General features: G+C 50.4%; 1 protein-coding gene across 1 annotated transcript in view; it reads left to right on the top strand.

Moving 5' to 3' along the window:
• The window catches only part of PRKAR1B (protein kinase cAMP-dependent type I regulatory subunit beta), an 88,466-nt gene extending 86,303 nt beyond the window's left edge, over positions 1–2,163 (top strand). The window contains exon 10 of the mRNA XM_088529438.1: positions 317–2,163. Within this exon, the coding sequence (XP_088385564.1) occupies positions 317–489 (173 nt within the window). The 3' untranslated portion in view covers positions 490–2,163. The remainder of the gene's footprint in view (positions 1–316) is intronic.
• Positions 2,164–19,714: the final 17,551 nt, after the last annotated feature.

Here is a 19,714-nt window from a genome sequence, read left to right as displayed (position 1 = left end):
AGATTCTGCTTTCAGCAATATGGAGAGATTTCATTGAAGCTGAAACTATTCCCTGGTTTACACCACTGTAACTGACAGGAGACAGATCCGGAATCAGCAAAACATCCTGAATACATTTGTTTTCAGAGGCATTTTGCACGCATGCATTATGCATGTGTAATGCATTTGTTCTGTCAACAGAATTATGTAAAGTGTCTATCAAGATAAATATAAAAGAATATATTTTACAACCAAAGCAACTGCATAGTGGCTAGGATATGCACCCTTCCGAAAGAGGGCACCGAATGTGTGACAACGAATTTATCCCTGTTTCCAGGTGAGATAGCCTTGTTGCTCAATCGGCCCCGGGCTGCTACCGTGGTGGCACGTGGACCCCTCAAGTGTGTAAAGCTAGATCGTCCCCGCTTTGAACGCGTGCTCGGCCCTTGCTCTGAAATCCTCAAGAGAAACATTCAGAGATACAACAGTTTCATTTCGCTCACTGTCTAAACGATTCCTTTGGGAAAGCTGCCTTTGTGTGACCTTGTGCACTTAAATTTGCGCTGTGCAGCTCCATAGCTTTATGAAGAAAAAAAAAATGTGTGCATTTTATGTGTATTTTTCTGTTTATGTCATGCACTGGATGTCAGTTCAAATCTTATGTATCGTTTAAGCAGGAAGACAACTGTTTGGATAAGACTAGCTTTGGGGAACTGTTCACGGAAGATTAGGCTTTTGGCTTGCAGGCAAGATTTTTACCTATTGCTGGATCGAATAGCTGAAACTGCGTTTTTAACTATTTAAAATGCATATTAATTTCTATTTCATCATTATTTTGCACCTTGCTTTAAAGTTGGTCTTATCCACCTTTTGTCAACCTCCTTTGATGAAGTTATGTCCCTCTGCCTGTCACTTTTAAAAGACTTCTCGGTGGTTATGGACTGGAGGTTTATGAAATGCCACACGGAAAGTGACATTTGCATGGTTTAAGGGGGAAGGTTAGAGGAAGGTTTTGATCATTCCAGTATGCTAAGGAGAAGTAAAATTTGGGGTCATTCTGTTTGCAGCTTAGATGCAGGGGCCATGTTCCTCCTTGTTACAAACCCATCCAAGCTGGCTTTGTGACGCTGAGGATATACTAAGCCAAACAATCTCCTCCGGATCAGTCTTCTAGGAGAAGATTTCAAGGGACAATATTTTGTAAGAATTTTAATGGGGCCTTAAAGACCCTAAATTCTTTGTCTTCAGCTTTTTTAAATGAGAGTCTGCATAAGATCCCTTAAAAGTCAATGACAACTCTCCACTGAATTAAGTGTCTTTGAAGCTACATATTTATTTGCACCAGGGTGTCTTCGACCACTTCTCTATTATATGAAATGCTGGAGAGATGATGCCAGATGCCTATCAGAGGCACCAGCAGCAGTTTGATGGGACCCTTTTTGCATAAGGTCCATTTAATTAAATTTATATGCCTTTGGTTTTGTATATGACCAGGATTTTCTGCAAGTCAAATATATGCATCAGAATGATGTCCCTCTTCCAAAAGTCATGTATTGCAATGACTTCCCAGTGCCTGGGCTCCTCCACATGTGTGCACTCGGGTGGCATTGGCTGCTGCCCTGTAGAGATGGTGGCTCCTCTTCATGGAGCTTTTTGCAGCTCCAGGTTCTGTTCCGCTGTGCAACCCTCAAGGGTAGGATCATTTTGATTATCCTTTGGGGAAGCTTTTCCTTTGAAGGAGATTTCTCCCTGCTAGCAGCAGCAAAGCCCTGCACATCAGCTACCCTAAACAGCACTGCCCACTTCTCATTTGTAGCAAAAGTTTATTTCTTCTTTATGATAGCATTCTTCTGAGTAAGTAAGAACTTTCTGTACATTTTACATGCCAAAATTATGTCATGAAATAAGACAGCAATCTTCTGTTTGAAAATAGAGGTATAAAGTTAAGAACGTGGCTGAAATAATTCATGCTGACAGGTAATGTGCTCTCTTCCTTGGAATTAACACAACCTGTCCTGGAACTTTGCTATTGACTCCCACTAGGAAGGCTCTTGGGTCCCAGTATCCTAGGACCTGTCCAGGAGAGGCAGTTATAGGACAGGTCCAGGCCTTTGCAGAGCCAGCTGCCTCTCAGCTGCAGAACCCAAGGCCTCTCATCACTTCCAGCTGATTAATTTATTTCAGCATCTTTTCAATGTTCCTACTAATGTATATTAGTTGCTACTATTTATTATGATTATATTATGCTTCTTGCATGTGTAATTAAATATGAACATTCACATTTTTCAATCTTGCAATTCTATGTCAAACATTTATATAGGCACCCGTCATTATATATATACATATACACATTTATATGTGGGTGTGTATATATATATATATATATAATGTCTGTGCATTTGCAAAACTCATGATTTGCTTCACTGTTTTGTATTCTCTTGTGCAGTGAAAAAAAACCCCTAAAGTTACAAGTCAATCATGTATGCTATTTTACCTATTGCATTTCTGTTGCTGTATTGGTAAAAGCTTGCAAGTATTTGGCATAATATACAAGAAACATTTTATTGTTGAACACCGAGTATTGGCCTCACTGTTTAGAAAGTCACTTGGGCACACACAGAGAACAGATTCTTTGCTATAAACCTTTATAGATCATGGAAAATACTTTTGAATTATGGTTCTGTTATAAGCAATCTCAAGAGAAGTGTAACCATTTAACACCAGGATTCCTATGCTCGAAATGGAACAAAATGATACTCTATGACAATTTAAAGATAATTGTAATATTTGCAGTGGATGATGGGACAGAATTACGGTATGAATAAAATTCTTCTACATTATATGTTGCAGTTGTGGGTTTATTAATAGTGGAAGCCTGTGTGAATAGAAGTCATGTTCTATTTAAAATCTGCATATCATAAAAAATTTGAACTCTGTTGAAAATAATCAGATGCAAAGGGACAAAAAATAGGCCAAGAATCCTAGAGCTATATATAGTAGTGGAAACCAATCTGGTTTTCTGGAGAATGAGCATGGAGAAAGAAATTCTTGTGTTAAAGCGTAACCATATATGTCTATATGGAGAAAGGAGAGTTCGAGGTGTCTCTAGGACCTTTGTGTTATTTTGTCAGCAAAGCCTTTGCAAGGCTCTTTTGTCCCCAAAGACAAATGCTCTTCCCTCTTTCCCCGGGGCCGTACACAGAGCCCGAAGCCCCGTGTTGGCACCGGTGGCTTCTAGCAAGCAGATGGCTGCCATTTACCCGGTTGTGACCATGGCTTGTGTCCTGGGCTGGCCAAGAACTAAATTCAGGGCAAACTTCTCAGTGAAGACAAGACCTCTCAAGGAGCCACTTGTGTGTCCTGCCTCTGGATGAGCCAGGATTGACACCCCGGAGGAGTGTGAGTTCTTGCTGACAGGTTTTTAGTGCCTCGTCGGTGCCACGCAGCAACTCTGGTGCCCGCTGGAGCTCTGGGTGGCCACAGAGCTGGTCGTGTGGTGGCCCAGGCCATTGCTGGGGGCCCGGGGCTCCCTCCGGGTGGCTGCTCCGCGGCGGCCCCGCACAGGGCTCCTGGGCGGCTCCCTCCATCTCAGGGAGATGCAGCTTTCCATTTCTGCAGTGTGTTATTTTTCCCCCTTCCCTATGATTCAGGCAGGGAAGACTCATCTTTCCTGAGAATTACTCACATTATGTAGCAATCAAAAGTGACCGCTCTCTCTGAGGTCCTTCCAGAAGGACATTTCCAGCCCACGTTTGCCAGAAGTGCATCTTGCCACTCCTTGGTGTTATTCTTTTTTCGGTCAGCTTTAATTGTATCACAGCCATTTCAGGACTCCAGAACAAAAGTGAAGACCTTTTTTCTTTAATAGAACGAATTGTGTCTTTAGAGTTTTTACAGGACCCATGTGGCTGGCCATGCTCAGGGTGTGGAGCACTCACTGCAGAAGCCTTGACCATTCCTAGCGCTTCGTGGCAGAGGGTTCCTAGTGATGAATCATCCCTTTGAATCCTCAGTCCCCAGGCAGCACCGTCGAGCACCGTGTTACCCATCCATGGGCTGAGAGGAGCCAGGAGCTGCTCAGAAGAGTAAAACTATCCCCAGACATGTCAGTCTGTTGGGCTGCTGGGTTGCTTCTGTTTTCCTTGCAGTGCGTGGCCTTGCTTCAGAAGCAGCATCGCCTCCACAAGGGTGAAATTCCCTGTGCTGTGAAGGGAGCACAAGGTCTGTGCAAAACACTCCGTTCTGAGGGCTTGGATGGTGCATAAAGCACTGACCCATTTATAGAGGAGATGAGATTTGTTCTGTTTATTCACATTTCTGTGTAGCAGCAGAGAAAGAATATTATCTCATGCAGAGGCAAAACCATGATGATTGCATTCGAGTCTGATATCTTATTGCTTTTTGTTTATTGCAGCACTATATGAATATATACAGAATATATGTATATACAGTCGCTGCCACGGCAGTGTTGTCCTGCAGAACTGTTGTGAGCAGATGGAAGCGAGCAGGGTAGGAAGACATTTACTTATTGTTACAGCATTGACCCAGTGGGCATTAGCTGGTCTGAAAGATCACACTTTATGTTTCAAAGACCAGCTCATCTTGTGCAAATTATCTGCGCTTACATGCCCTGGCATATCCTTTGTTTGTTTTTACAGCAAGTCGTACTCCAGGTTGTTTGTGCCTTCTTCAAATGCACACATCAGCTCCCACACTCGTAGGGATGTTTCCACAGCCGGAGTAATGTCTATAGGTCCCCGTTCCATCTGGGGAAGAGGAACCTATTTAGCTGTCAGTGGATCAGTGGATCAGCCTTGAAAAACTCTGGGAAGGCTTTGGCTCGCACGCTCCTCCTCCAAGGGCGTTTCCGTGGCTCTTGGCTGCTCTGCGGAGTTTTATCTGGGATGCAGCCCTTACACAACAAGCTGGCCTGCTCTCAGCAACGCTGCCTGGCCAGAGGAGCTGGCATCTGCAGCCATCTGGTATTTTTGGGAAGGCTGAGGATGTTTTGTGCTTGATCAAGCTCCAGTGCCAGCGTGATTCGCCCGATATCTGAAAATCTGGATTCAGCTTTTAGGAGAGAGGCTGCACTTTGCCTAGGAAGGCAAAGCAGCACGAGTGGCTCCTTGGGCATACGCTGGCCTGAGGGCTTCACTCCCTCCTGGCTATGTTTTAATCTTTGTTTTCATGCTGCTCTCAGCAAAGTAATGTGTGCATGGGCACACATGTCCCCGTGCTCCTCTCCCTCTGCAAGTTAAAGTGACCAGAGGTCTCTCTTAAAAAATCAGGAGTTTTCACAGAGGAAAAAAATAATCATTTTGCTCAAGAAGACCACTCCTATTCCAGTATAAACTGTCTCCAAACATGGAACAACGGCGTGCCATTTGGTTCCACGGGCCAGCAGTGCTGAATGAATTGGCAGACGCTGCACTTTGACATGATCTCTAGTAGCCAAGCTGCTACAACAGTGCTCCTCTTTATTTACAATTTCAGTTCAAACTAAAAAGACGGGATTTGTGCCCCAGCCCGGAGCCCCAGCTCTGGTTAACGGGAGCCCAGCACCATGGGAAGCTGCGGGTGCATCCCCAGCCCTCGGTGGGTGCTGACAGTCTCCGCGCGGCTCTCGCGAGGACCCGTCGGGCGCACGACGTATAGACTGATGATGAGGAAGGGATTTTCTCAGCACTGCTCTTGCAGGCGCTGTGGATGTTCCTGCTGCTGGCTCCGGGGAAATCAAGCCTTTCTGGGAAGTGGCTACTCCCTATCCTCTTTATACAGAAAATGTATTGTTATTATTTGAAAGCACTTTTGTATGGCTCTTAGACTACAAGCATGGCGATTGTTCCACCAGAAGACATCGCGGTGCATAGCAGTGAAATACGACGTCCAGTACCATGCAGTATGTATTTTCCAGATAAACTGTGAAAATGGTGAAATGGAGCCGCAAAGCGGGGGGACAATAGCTGCTTTACATTGCTTCGTATGTGTGGAATTTATACACGCCACAGAGCGACTCTGTTGTGCTGCCATGTGTTTGGGAGACTCCGAGCGCTGGTCGTGTTTCTGGCAGTTTTCATTCTCTCACTTCTATCTGTGGTGCAGGCACAAGGCAGCAGGGACATCGGAGGGAACGAGGCTGGGAATTAGCGCCGGCTGAGCCCTCCCACAACTTGTTTCCACTACGGCAGAGAGAGAGGACAGACCGAGCCGTCGAAAAACGCACGCGGTGCTTCCTCCTTCTCAAGCAGGGGCAGCTCGAGCTGTTTGCCAGGTGGAAGGACTTGGCCGCCTTTGCAGACTGCGGGTCGTTCCGTCGACGCTTTCCAGCCCGCTCCGCCGCCTGTCCTGCCCGGCGCGCGCGGCACCGGCGCAGCCAAAGGGAATCCGCATCCTCCGCGCGCCACGAGGGAGGAAGGCGCCAGAGCCGGCGTGCGGCCCCTCTTGATCTTGGCGACGCGGACGGCGCTCGCGCTGCTCCCGAGCCGGGCGAGCTCCCGCTGGCGTCACCCGCTGCGCTCCGCCTGGCGCGAGCGCTCGGACGCGGCCAGCGCGTGTTGCGATGGGCCGGTGTGGGACAAATTACCAGGGGATGGCAGGATGGTTCATGTCCTTGACACGTATCCAGGAAAGCATCACACCCTCTCCTATTGCTTGCGCCGCTGGCTCCGCGCCCAGGAGTTAGCTTTTAATGAAGTAAGAGAAATACAGAATTAACTGCGGAGGGTTCTTTAAAACTTGCGTTTTAAGGGGGCAGGAGAAGGTACCAAAGTCACCAGCGGTTCCCAAGGAGCATGAGAAGGAGCCCAACAAAGGCGCCCTTGTCCGAGCGGGGAGATGCCGCCGAACCTGTGTCTGGATGAAAACTGCCCTATCAAAATAGCCATAAACAAACCCGCCTCCCCAGCTACAGAAAAGCTGTTGTACCAGGAGCATATTAAATTGTATATGCTTTTTCTCAAGGCAAAAGAATTGCAGCAGTGACGGCAGCTGCGCGCGCTGGAGCTGAGCCACTGTGTTCAGCTCGTGAAGGCCTCGCTGAGGACGGCGTGGGGGAAGGACGGAGCATGAATGTATTATTCAGAGAGACCCACACTGAAAAATCTACCGGCACTCGGGGATGTGCGATGGGGAGAATAAAAAAGTAGTAATTGCCCAGTGGCCAAAAGCTAATGCCTTTTTTTGGGGGCGGCACAGGTGATGGGCAGGAGAACATCAGCATAGGAGGGTTTCATCACCGTTCACACGATCTCAGGCACCTGTGAAATTAGTCTTGTTACCAGCGCTGGGAGCTCAAGGCCTGGTCCTTGGGTTTCCTTCCTGCTTGCACTTTCCTCCCACCTCCTTGGACTGTGAAGGGTCCGAGGGGGAGAGTGTTGCAGCCCTGCATGGAGGAGATGCATCTGTAGCGCCTGTGTGAACCTGGCCCATACAGAGACCTCCTTGGGTCCGGTGAGCCTTGAAAATCTTTTTCCTGCTTTTCTCATAATCTCTTTGCAAGTCAAGTTGTGTTGTGGCTAATGGGTAACTTTCCGATCAGCCTCAAATTTAGACACCTCAGGAAAGGGTGCGGTGCTTCCCCTATTAACTCTGGAGCATGCAGCTCACACGGATCTCCCTTACGTGGGAGCGAAATAAAAGAGAATAAAGCCAGAAAGGACGATATCTGTGAAAGCACTTCCAGGTGCCTCATCAAGGATGGGTTATCCTCAGGCCATGGAGTTCAAACGCAGCAGCCAGGAGGCGGGTGGAGGAGCCCGACACGCTGCAGACTGAACCCGTCACTGCAGCTGTCCCTCCTTCAAGGCACGAGAGGAAATTTATGGCCGCGGTGCAATGCGAGCAATGTCCTGTGAGTGCCCACAAGGTAAATGCCCTTTTGTGTTTGAATCGTCCTGTATCTGCCGTCATCGCGCGCTCGGGCTGACATGATTCAGTGAAAGGAAAGCCATTCCGGTGGCTTTTTAAGCAGATTACAGCAGATTAGCTGCCTAATCTACATGGAATCCTCTCTCCAACAATTTTGAACTGTAAACAAATCCAACCACTTTTATACTGTGGATAAATATTGACTATGGATTAGATTAAGATTAGCTTCAGATGATATTTGCAACAATGGTTTTATTTTGCCATTTGCCACCTTTAAGTAATGTAAAACCTTTTGAAATAGCCGTATCCTCACCAAAGTGTGACTTTCAGGCAGCTCAGCCCTACAATAGCATGGAACAGAGTCTGAACACAAACAGAAATTAAATACTTTATTGCTTGGAGGCGAAGGGAGCTCTGGTGAGTCACTAGCTACCGGTAGGAAATACAACTGAGAGCTGATCACGACAGGGCCGTGAGATCTTCCCCAAAAGATCCGATTTACTGTTAGCACCTTGTGCCTATTACAATTTATTCCACATCTAGAAAACCCAGTGTGAGTATCTGGTTTGTAAGCAGAGGGCATTTGATGGATGCTGTTGAATATTCTGGGTTTTCACCCAGCGATGTTCAGCGCAGTGAGTTTGTTCCTGCTTCTGACCAGGTGATTCCAGATTGAGGAGGCAGCCTTTGGAAGCAGGTGGTTCATCTTCCCGGCAATCCAGGGTTTTTGCCCTATCTCAGGAAACCTGAGATGCCCTGGAGCATCTTAGGACCCCATTGGTGCTCCTGCGAGCCCAGTACATTGGCTATGTGAAAGCTCCTACATTTAATCCCCAAATTTGAAACGTAAGCAGGGAGATGAGCGGTGGGAATGCCAGGAATTAGCAGGGAGCTCGGCAGCAGAGGGGATTAAAAGGTCGAAGAGGAAAGGTGCCATGAAACACGGTGGGGATGCGAACTCATCCCTTGGGAAGCCAGTGATCCGGGGGAAGCTGCGTTCCTGAGGAGCAGCCCTGGCCGCGTTGGCAGCGCGTCGCGCTCCGAGTATCCCCGGAACCGGCCCCGCGGAGCGCAGCCGCCCTCGCGCCTCCGGACGGGCCGCGCGCACTGTTGTGTCTACCAGGCCAGCGCAGGAATGCTCCGTTTACAACACAACGGCTTTTTAGGAAGCCAGGAAAAAAAACTCAACAGCCTTTCCAGATGGAAGATTGTCCCTTCCCACCCTGTGTATAATTAGGGTAGCTTCACTGTCCTATAAAGAGACAATCTGTTTAATATAAGAGATTTCCAAAGTCTTAGCAAACGAGCATCCGAGAACTGGCTTCTGATGTGGTTTATGTTCTTTTTGATAGATTTGGGTTATGGGAATGCTGGTTGCACAGGCAGGGTGTGATTCATGCTGAAACTATCCGGGTGCCATCTGATCCGCGCTGTCCAGCCGAAGGTAGAGCAGGCGGCTGCGCGCGCCGCGTTAGTGCCTGCAGCCTGAGCCGGACGGGGATAAAATTAAAATTGCAGAAAAGTTGCTGTAACACAGAAGGAAAGGGCTGGGTTTTACAGGAGAGGTGATTCCTGCCAGAACAGCGTGTACGTAACAAGCTGCTGTTTTTGTTAGCGATGTCTGGAGACCGCACTCTGGAGGGTTCTGTGGAAGGAGCCGTACCAGCACCCTGGAGGAAACAGGTCTCCGTGAAGCGTCTGGTCTGTTTTGGATGAGAACAGAACTGTTAGCAACTGGCTGCTCGGTGCTTATTGCCCGGCTTGGAACTGCATTGGAAAAATCTCTTCCTTGCTGTTCTAGCTTCAGTTTTGTCACAGTAGTGCTTGCAGGATGAGGCCCGTCAACAGATAGGGGAGAGAAATGTGGGAAGAGATATTGCTACCCTCCTTCTTCCCCGCTGGTCAAGCATTTTGGAATCCTGAAGGTGTTTCAGGAACCCCAAATCAAGCCAAAGGGCAGATCCTGCTTCCGAAAGGAGAGGATCACTGTCCTCAGGCTCACGTGGTGCCTGGGGTCCATGTCCCACCAGGAAGCTGAGGAGAAGCGTCCCATGTCCAGCACGGCAGAGCGATGCCGGCAGCGGAGCGCGCGCCCGCGGAGGGCGAGAGGCCTCGGAGGGCGAGGAGGTGGGTGCCCTGCCGAGTTATGGGAGTTCCCTGACCATTGCAGTTGACTTTAGCACTGCCAAAAGAAATTCAGTCTCTAGGGATCACAAGTGACATCAAGAGAAAGCCCCATGGAGGCCACACAGGCCTGCGGCCTTGTCGCCCTCCGCTGGTATCCAGGGGCTCCCGGTGGGGCCTGTGCCCCTCAGGGGACATGGACACGCTGTGACCGAGCGGCGCAGCCGCACTGGGGTCCTTAACAGCCCACGTGTCCTTCCCCCGAAATCGCCCTGGGGTCCGTAACAGCCTCCGTGTCCTCCCCCCGAAGTCACCCTGCTCGCATCCTGCGGGGCCCAAGCAGCCGGTGTCTGTACCCGCAGCATCAGCAAGCCCAGCTCCACCTGCAGCCATTTGCACTGTCACGTAGAGCCCCAAACCTCCCGGATTATGAGGGGAAAACAAGGGACAGCAGCAGGGACACATATCTTCTCTGAATTCACGTGACCGCGTCCCTTTTTGCCTATCGCCAGGTTGTGGCCTTGGGCGAGAAATAATCTCTAGCTGGACAGTCAACAAGGGAGCCTCGCTGCGCTGGCAAGAGGGTGGCTGGAGAGCAGCACTAGCAACTCCTTCTGTAGATAACTCGGTGCACTTTCAAGATTTATTGCCTTTATCCCCATTTATTGCCAGCCTGAATGTTTCAATTATCTTTTTATGTTTTGGCATTTCCCTAACAAGTAATGTTATTTTGTTGCTTCTGTTGGAGCGGGGACAGAAAGGGCCTTGTTTTCCAAACAGGGCGCGCGCACCCTGAACAGGCGGCGGGCGAGCGCGGGGCAGATTTGCTCTGTCTCAGATCTGAAAGGTTATTAGCCGACCTCTGTCTCATCACCTTAGCCCCATAAATCTCGTAACGGCTCCATTCTTAGCCCTTTAGAAATGAATCCTGTTTCCTCTGTAAAGGACTCGTGATTTTATTGCTGACCTTACCAATAAATCCCCAATTTTCATTCAGTCCGAGTTGCTTAGAAGTTAACCCGCTCCCTTGCTTGAGTTTCCTGGGGCAAGTCCAGCCTCAGGGTAACTCCACTGATAGTAACAGTTCCATCAGCACCATCTTTGGCCCATGGTTGCTACTTTTCGAGTCTATTAGTGTCTTAACTCACTGGCATTGGATGTTTGTGTTAAAGCTCTCAGATACCTTCAGGTTTTCCTCTTTGGTGCTATGTAAACTCATAATAAACCATGTTAGCTAATCTCCTGAGGGAGTTCATAATGTCTTATGGAGAATCTAGTAGGATAAAATATCCACCAATTTGTTCTGCTGTACAAAAGGTCCTTCTGATTTAGCCCTTCCGGAGAAAATTCCCACTAGGGGTGGAAGTGTTCAGGAAAAATCATGAGTTTCTTCCTTGCAACCATCACAATGTTTCACATTCTGATAGCTGCAGCTCTGCCTGGCTTGTCTCATGTTTCTGAACTTCAGAAGTTCTCATAAAAATGTCCATCGCTCTCCAGCAGCTCCTTGGGTGACCCTGCGCTGCCCGTTACCCTCTGGAGCCCCATTGCAGCCCCAGAGGGGTGGCTGGGCAGAAGGTGCTTGCTGCACACGTGGGTTTCCATGGGGCAGGATTAGGGTATGATCCGGGGGGGATTATCAGCGCCCAGGCTCCACACGCCGACCGACAAAACTAGATTATTAAAGGGAAAGAAAAACAGAAACACAAAGCGATGAGAACTCTCCTTATGTCGCTGCCAAATGCGATCCTTTGGCATTAGCAGATTCATCTAAATAAAGTTCTGGCCTCCGCTTTTTAATCTGCTTCGGGTCCCACCCAGCATTAGCAGCGAGGCTGCCAGGCCACCCCTGTGCCTGGCCAAGGGCGAGCGAGGGCTGGTTGTCCTCCGTGGGGCTGCTGGCGTGGGCTATTCCGTGTACAGCGTGGGTTATTTGGTGTTTGGCATGGAATATTCGGTGTATAGAGCAGGTTGTTCGGTGTTGGGCATGGGTTGTTCAGTGTACAGGGCAGGTTATTGGGGTTTGGCATGGGTTATTTGGTGTGCAGGGCAGGTTATTTGGTGTTTGGCATGGGTTATTTGGTGTTTGGCATGGGTTATTTGGTGCACTGCCGACGCAGCCAAGCGTCACGCTGCCCCTTACGCTCGACACCATCCTAGGCCAGACGTGTCTGTCCAACTCCCATCCTCGCTCAGAAATCGCAACAACCCGTGGGTGCCAAAATGCTTCTTTTTTTAGCAACAGAAATACGTGTGAAACCTCCGTTCCCAGGAGGGGGGATCAAGGGTTGTGTTTTGGCTGCAGAGATGGAGCGGGTGCCGTGCAGGTACGGCGAGCGCTGTCTGGGCCTCGCCACGGGCTGCTGCTAAACTCATCTTTAATGGAGCGTTTTCAATTATTTCCTATCCACTTGATACACCACCAAAATAGATCCAGTTCTCCCCTGTTTTAGCCTCTGCTAAAACCCTCAGACCACATCTTCTCCTATAACAAAAAGTATGTGGAATTGGCTAAAAAAGAAACATTCCTGTTCTCACAACACTTAAAAAAAAAAATCCACTCCTTTCCTAAAGAAAAAAATAGCATTTCTAAGCCTTTATAAAACTGCTTCTGTCCAGAGAACTCCTGAATCAGATCAGCTTTGTCCCTTAACCATTGCTTTGCCAAGCCCCACTGTAAATTATTAATCATCCCAAAATAGCTGCTGAAAATAGAGGCTAAAGGGAAGGCTTGATAACAGAACGAGCATGACATAATTTATTTTGATCTGGCTGCAAGTCCCGCCTGGAGCTGGCAGCCCAAAGCCCTGATCCTTAAGAATTCGGGGCAGGACAAGGGGCACGATAAAAACCAAGGGGCTGCAAGGAGAGAAGCGAGCACCGGGCAGGGACAAGCGGCAGGATGGGGACAAGGAGCAGGACACATTTATCAGGCTCAATAAATAGCCGTGAAAGGGAGCGGGAGAGGGGGAGAGAGAAATCCTGCAAAGCAGCTGAACTTGCAAATGTTTCTGGCATGAACTCACGAGGGCGAATGCAAAGCGCAACACCCACCCGCATGTTCGTGTGGCTGCCACCCTCCGAGGACATCCCAGATATACGTATATGTACATATTTTATATACATATATATATATGAAAGAAGGGCTTTGCATGGAGGGGTTCCTGGCTGCTAGAGCCGGAGCAGGATGCCCTGTGGGCCACGTTACCTCCTGCGGCAGCCTGGCAGAAGGTGCAGGGATGGATCAGGGCAGATGCTGGAGGGTTGAGGCATCGCGGGGCCGTGAACCCCAGGATGAGGAGGACAGGGCAGCCTAGGGTGCCACGGGGGGCCTGGGCGCTCCCCGGCCACCCCAACCTGGGGACACCACACGCGGGAGGAGATGCCTGCAGAGAGTGGGGCGTTTTGTTGCGAAAAGGAGGCTTCTTCTGCTGCTTTTTTTTCCCCCCCAGTTGCTTTTCTTTGCAAGGCTTTGTGGACGTGTGGGCAGAGCCGAGTGGGAGGAATGTGAAGGGAGAAGCCAGCTCGGGGTCACAGCCCGATCCGTGAACATGAACCAAGCGGTGGCTCGTGGCACGCGGCAGCTCCCGGCGCTGGGGACGCGGGCGGGCGGCAGGAGCCAGCTGTGGCTCTGCTGAAGGAAACCTGCAGGTCGGGACGGCTTTTCTCCTCTGCCATGTGCAATGGCCTCTTCTCTGGCACCTGCTTCTTTTTTTCTTCATTTATAGCTAAATGAGAAAACAACTATCGGAAGGAAGAGCGGAGCACAAGAAATTGTAACTGGATCTAGCACGGCTTCATGGCTCTTGTGTGCATGGCCGGGGGTTGCTCTCATCCTGTTTTCCTCCTTGGGACACGCTGGACGTGGGCTTCGCATCCACTCCTTAGCTTTGTGCCATGCTTTGGTGAAAATCCCTGTGCCTCATGGAGCCCTTTGTGGGGCCAGGACACACGGAGCCGGGTCAGAGCTCCGCGGATGCAGAGCTACCATCTCTGGGAGATATTTGCAAAGCGGCTTGCAAGATTTGGAGGACAGGGAAGCGTATTCCCCATGGAAGGTGGCCCAGCGAGCGCCGCGGTGGGACTGCGCTCCCTGGGAGCACCGCGGACCTCCTGGGCCTCGCAGCGCGGGCAGGCCGTGTCTCAGGAGGGAGGCTCTCCCGGCATGCCCACACGTGCGTTAGGAATTGGACCGACACCATGAAGTTCACTGCAGGTCAGAGACGTGTTTCGAGGCAGTGACGTAGAAGTTAAAGGCTCCCTCAATGATTCCCAGTCTCCTGTGCCATCTGGCTCCCCGTCGCTATTTTATCTTGCTCGAACGCTGCGAATGCCAAGGCCTCGTCCTGGCGTGATGGTGCTGCAAAGAAAACCGACAGCCCGTTCGAGTTACGCCGCCGTGAAGCTGAGAACCGCAGGACGCGGTGCAAGATCGGCCTCGCGGCCCGTGTTTGCTGGTGGCATCCGTGGGGGCCGGCGGCTCCGGGGCGCTGGAGACCATTCCAGCAGCAAGGACGCAGCCAGCCCCGAGCGCGGCCCGCAGGCCAAGACGTGGTTATGAGATCAGAGAGGAAAGTCAGCCGAGAGGTGGGGGAAACCCCGCGAGCCACGAGGTGGAAAGGGTGGAGCTGCTTCGTGCCGGGGAAAGAAATGGCCCACGGGATGAAGTCAGTAGCCCACTCGGTGCTCCTTGTTAGTCATGGTCCTCGGCGCCGGGCTGGATCCCGGCTGCGCTTGCACCTGGCCCCTGCGTCCCTCGGGAAGCTGGGCCTGAGTAATCTGCACAGACACCGCACGGCCCCGGGGGACGTGATTAAGCCGTGATTAAGACCCGCCGGCTGCTGCTGCGTTTGAGGGTGTCGTGTGCCCTGAGGGCACAGCAGGAAACCCGACCTTGGCCACGGCAGCCTGGGAGCAAAACCCCGGGAAGGACCTGGACAACACGCCAGGAGCCCGGGCAATGGAAACTCATGCCGCGCTAGCTCGGATATTTGGATTTCTACATCGTTTACACCTTACATAAACAAAGGAGGCTAGGGAGGTAGGTCCGAAATCCTTCGATAGGATCCTTCAGTAGCCAAATTCCCATTTGGCCCTTCCCAGGTCCTGAACGGCCGCGGGATATTTCCAAAGTTTTTGTAATTACAGCGGAAGACTCTTGCAGTAGAAGACCCTGAGGCAGTTTTATCGCTGCCTTCAGTAAAGCCGAGCGCTAACCCTGGGTGCCGCTCAGGGCAGCGGCCAATCGTGCCAGCCGGGATGCGGATAGAGCGGTTGGCACCGGCCGGCAGCGCAGCCAGGTCACTGCCCGGGGAGCCCGAATGCAGCAGATGCAGCCAGACACACGTGGGAGTGTGTTAATATACGGCCTGATGTGAAAACCACCTGCTGGCTTGGCAGGAAAGGCGCGCGCGCTCATGTGATTTTGCAGTGTGTACGAAGGCACCTACTGCCTCCTCATCCCACCACGTGGAATTCCCATTTGCCTTCACAGGAGTCTCGTGCACTGAGGCGCCGAACTGGAGCGAGATGGAGCCGATCCCTTTCATGCAAGCAGCAGGCTGATGTCTTCAGTGTTCCCTTTTTCATGTTTCCCCATGGGAAGTGTGCAGGGCACGGCCAGGAGCGATGGCTTGGCCTCCTCCGGCTGCCCTGCTGGAGCCCCAGGCCGGCTGGGACACAGGCCGGGATGCCCTGGAAGCTCCTCTCTCATCTCTCAGCTTCCTCCTTAACGTTTCCAAACCTTTTCTGCTCACCTTACTCCTTTTGGGTTTTCTTCTCGCCCAAAATAACCGCAGCAACACAACCCACTCCTTGGAATTGCTGTCATGGCCTCGCAGTCGCCACTTTCTGTTGCCTTTTCCCAGTTTCAGGCAGCCGCCTGGATAACAGGATTATTTATCATGCTCTCCCTCCCCTGGCAGGATGACTTGCTGTTTATGGAAAGCGCTGGAGTGCAGGGGAGCTCGGGCTGCAGTTAAACAGGCACCACTTAAAGGGCCATTCCCCGTGGCCAGGCTCTACACGAGGCTTTTTTTGGGGGGAAAAAAAAAAAAGCAAAACAAAGCAAAACAATCCTTCACCTTCCTCTTATCTGGGTTTCTGGGACAAAAAGAGTCAGCAAATCAATTAGGAAATGTCACAGCAGCTGCAAATGACGGCAGTCTGCAGCAAATTAGCCATCCCGCTCCGTGGGTCCCTGCATCTCCTGCATCCCGTGGAGCCGGGATGTGCCTGTCGTCCTCCGCAGCTCCTACCACGTGGGAGGGAACCTCCCGGGACGAGTGTGCAGTGTTGCAGGAGCAACCAGGTTGCGTGGGTACCGCAACACGAAGGTTGAGCTTTGAGGAGCTCAAATTGTTTGGAAGAAAACCATGGTGGAGCTTGGAGGGAGCTTCCTAAGACAGCCAGGCCTCGACAGGCTTCCAAGTTGCAAACAGTGAGGAATAATATCCCAATTTTATGGTGCCTCGCATGGCTGAGTTGCACCCTGGGGAGTCTCCATGGGAGCGCTGCGCCCGGCTTTGGTTTGAGTCCAAGGAGCAGAGTTTGACACCCGCGTGGCTGGGGGTAAACGAGCCCCCCATGCACGGGGCCCTGGATGGCACAGACGGAGAGTTTTGATTTCATTTACAAAGTCTAACAGCCTCGTATACCTTAAATGGAGCCAGTACAGGTGTTCAGGTGTGTGAATCAAGGATTACCGAGAAAACATGGCCCATTTTTAAGAGACAAATCCACCAGGCAGGAGGTGTCCCCTTCCCAGCAGAGAAACCATCTCCCAAAACGTCTTTTCTTGCGGTTATTCAGCCACACGGGCCAAATGGGCCGTAGTTACCTCATGTGTAGCTGCACGGAGCCCTTTTGGATCCCTCCGCTTCACCGAAACCCGCGGTGGATTCTGCATCTCATGATGATTTGAAAATGATCAACCAGGAGAGCAGCTGGAGAGCGGCACCGAGGAGAGTTTCAAAGAAAACAGAGCTCCGCCAGGAGCATGGAGCCAGTGCAGGGATCCAAAAGGAAGAGCTGGAAAGGGAGGAAATGATCTTTGTAGGTGTAACAGCTGGAATAACATCTCTCCTGCTTGTTTTCCTTGTGTCTTGTTGCTTTTTGTGGGCCAAGTTTTGAGGAAGAACCTGGTTTTCCTGCCCGAAGAGCGTTCGGCGCTTGCAGTCCTGGCCGGCGCTTTGCTCACACCTGGAACATCTGGGATGTCTCCGTGCCCCTTTCCCAAGGCAGCTGCCGGTCGCTTGCAGAACCCACCTGTGTGTTAGGGGCATTCGTTTCATTTTGAGTCTGTTTGAGGGGGCTTCAACGCGTGCCCCCTGCACCAAGGGCTGTGCAAAGCCTCCCTCTTGGCCACCTGCAGTGTTCTCCCATAGCTCCTAGCATTTGAGGGGCTTGCAACACCTTTAAATTAGACAAGTACTATCCTGCTTGCTCCTCTTAATTGCATTTAAAAAAAAAGCAAAACATAATTTTCCGATGCTCTGCTATTTGTGCTGATTTTCTTTTAAACCTATAAATACCACCCTGTCACTCTTTTGACATGTCTCGTGGTGGGTCTTGCATAGAATATGATATTTCAGGTATGGCACACGCAGGTCTAATGGAGCTGTAGACTGTAGGAAGGTGCCATGCAGAAGCAAAGTGCTTTTATTTCTCCCGTACGGTGTTTTTCATGCGGATATATCTTTGAATCCTTTAAAAATTCTCACAGCTTTGAGCAAATGCATTTTTACATCACCCGACGTCCAAGGAGACAATTTGTTTCCTAAGTGGAGGGATAACCCAAGTATAAAGCTGTGTGTAGAATTTGTGTGAATTTTACTCACGTTCTCCGGTCTTTGGTCTCTTTGGGGATCTTACATATTTTTCATTATTATCAAATATTTGCAATGATCCATATAAACAGTCTAATGTTAAAAGCTGCTCCAAGTGTAACTCGACCCAGAGGAAAGATGCTTATCTGAGCTCAACAATGACAGATTTAACAAAGATGCTGAGGCAGTGTGTTTCCCATAAAATCGAGGGAAATGCAAGAAAAAATCCAAATTGCAAAGACTCCTTAACAATAGCCGCAGTAGAAGTTATCTGCACGTTTAGTAGGGGGCTATCACTTGGAGGAGCTCCACACACATGCCCAGCAGTGCCGGTGCCAGATCCACATTAGCCAATGAAGGGAGAAACGAGAAGTAAACGCTCGGCGAGACCGGTACTGTCAGAATCTATTTCACTGTTTGGTAATTATTATTTTTATTACTATGACAACCCAGACCATTGGAGTTGTTGCTTTAACCCCAGCAAATGATAAGTGCAGATCAGACATTTTTTAACTGAAGTCATCACTTTTTGCCTCTGTGATGTAAACCCCCAAGTAAAGAAAGTGATGGCAACTACCGAATGCTCTGGTCCCTCCCTGGCTTTCCCCGCTGGCCTGAGCGGGTCTGTTGCAAAGGGCCACTCCAACCAACCTTTCTTTATTTCTTTCTTTTTTTTTTTTTTTTTATCAGAAGGCATTTGAGAATGGCTCCACACTGGCTCAGCATTTTCTGCTTAAAAAAAAGCAGCATTCCTCTTTTTAAAGTGCTTCCAAATCTTTTACATCTCTTTCCCTTTTCTCCCTTTTCAACCCCCACCTTTTTTATTTTTTTTTCCTCTCCCCCCTTGTGGTCCTGCAGACCACCCTGTAAGCCTACATGACATCATGAGGGAGAATTAAAACGTACTTGAAAGGCCACTTCTGTTTTGGTGGGAACTTCTATGCAATTGCAAAGTGCCCATTAAAGCACAGGTTGTTTCCTAGAAGCATGTCCAAGCCAGTAGCGTGCAAACCCCTCCAGGGCTTCTAGAAAGCATTCGCTTTTGAAATGCTGAAGGAAATTCAGAGATGAAAGGATAAGTCTCCCTGGCTGTGCATTTACAGTCTATTGTCTTCCATGAAGGATAGTATCACTCCTCGCTTGTGTTATTGCAGTTAATCCACTTAAATGCTATTGGATTTTCAGATGAGCGGAATTCTTTGCCTCTGCTATTAAGGTGCTTTGTTTGGCTGAGAAAGGGCCGTTATTTAAATGACAATGAGTTCAGGGAGATGTCAGGGTGCGCGGGGCATTTCCCGGGGGGGCGGCCGGGGCGCCGCGATCCGCGGCCGCGGCGGGGAGCCCCGCGCCCGCGCAAGGCGCCGCAGCGCGCAGGGCGGCCGCCCCGCTGCCCGCGTGTTTATTATATATCTGTATCTGTGTATACACACACACACACATCTGCATTTTTTTTTTTGGGGGGGGAAGGTGTTCTTAAGTTTTTTTTTTTCTTTTTTTTTCTCCCGTGCTATGAAGGCTGAGCTGCAATAGTAAGGGCAAATTAGGAAAAAAAAAAAAAAAAAAGGTAGAAAACAGCACCCCCCTGTTTTTCTTTTTTTTTTGTGGGGGGGGCTTCTTCCTCCCCCCCCCACCACAAAAAAATAATAATCACCACGAAGCGCCCCCGCCAAGCAGGGCGAGCCCTTGCGGGGCACAAGGTGGATGCGGGCAGGGCACGGCCGCCCCGGTGCCGCAGAGCGCCGGGGCTGCTCCCCCCGCGGCCCCGCGCCGCCTCTTAGCGATTATTAGGAGAATTTGATGATGATTTTTCCCTCCCCTGCCGCCCCCGCGGGCGGGCAGAGCCCCCGGAGCGGCGGCCCCGCCGCTCCTTGTGTCGGGGGCCGGGCCGGGGGAGGCGCAAGCAGCGCGCAGCGCTAAAG

The sequence above is a fragment of the Tinamus guttatus genome, unplaced genomic scaffold (assembly GCF_059628265.1).
Source record: "Tinamus guttatus ecotype Peru unplaced genomic scaffold, ASM5962826v1 Tinamus_guttatus_pri_ptg000330l, whole genome shotgun sequence".
Classification (NCBI taxonomy): Eukaryota; Metazoa; Chordata; class Aves; order Tinamiformes; family Tinamidae; genus Tinamus; species Tinamus guttatus.
This window is presented reverse-complemented; position numbering and strand designations above follow the sequence as displayed.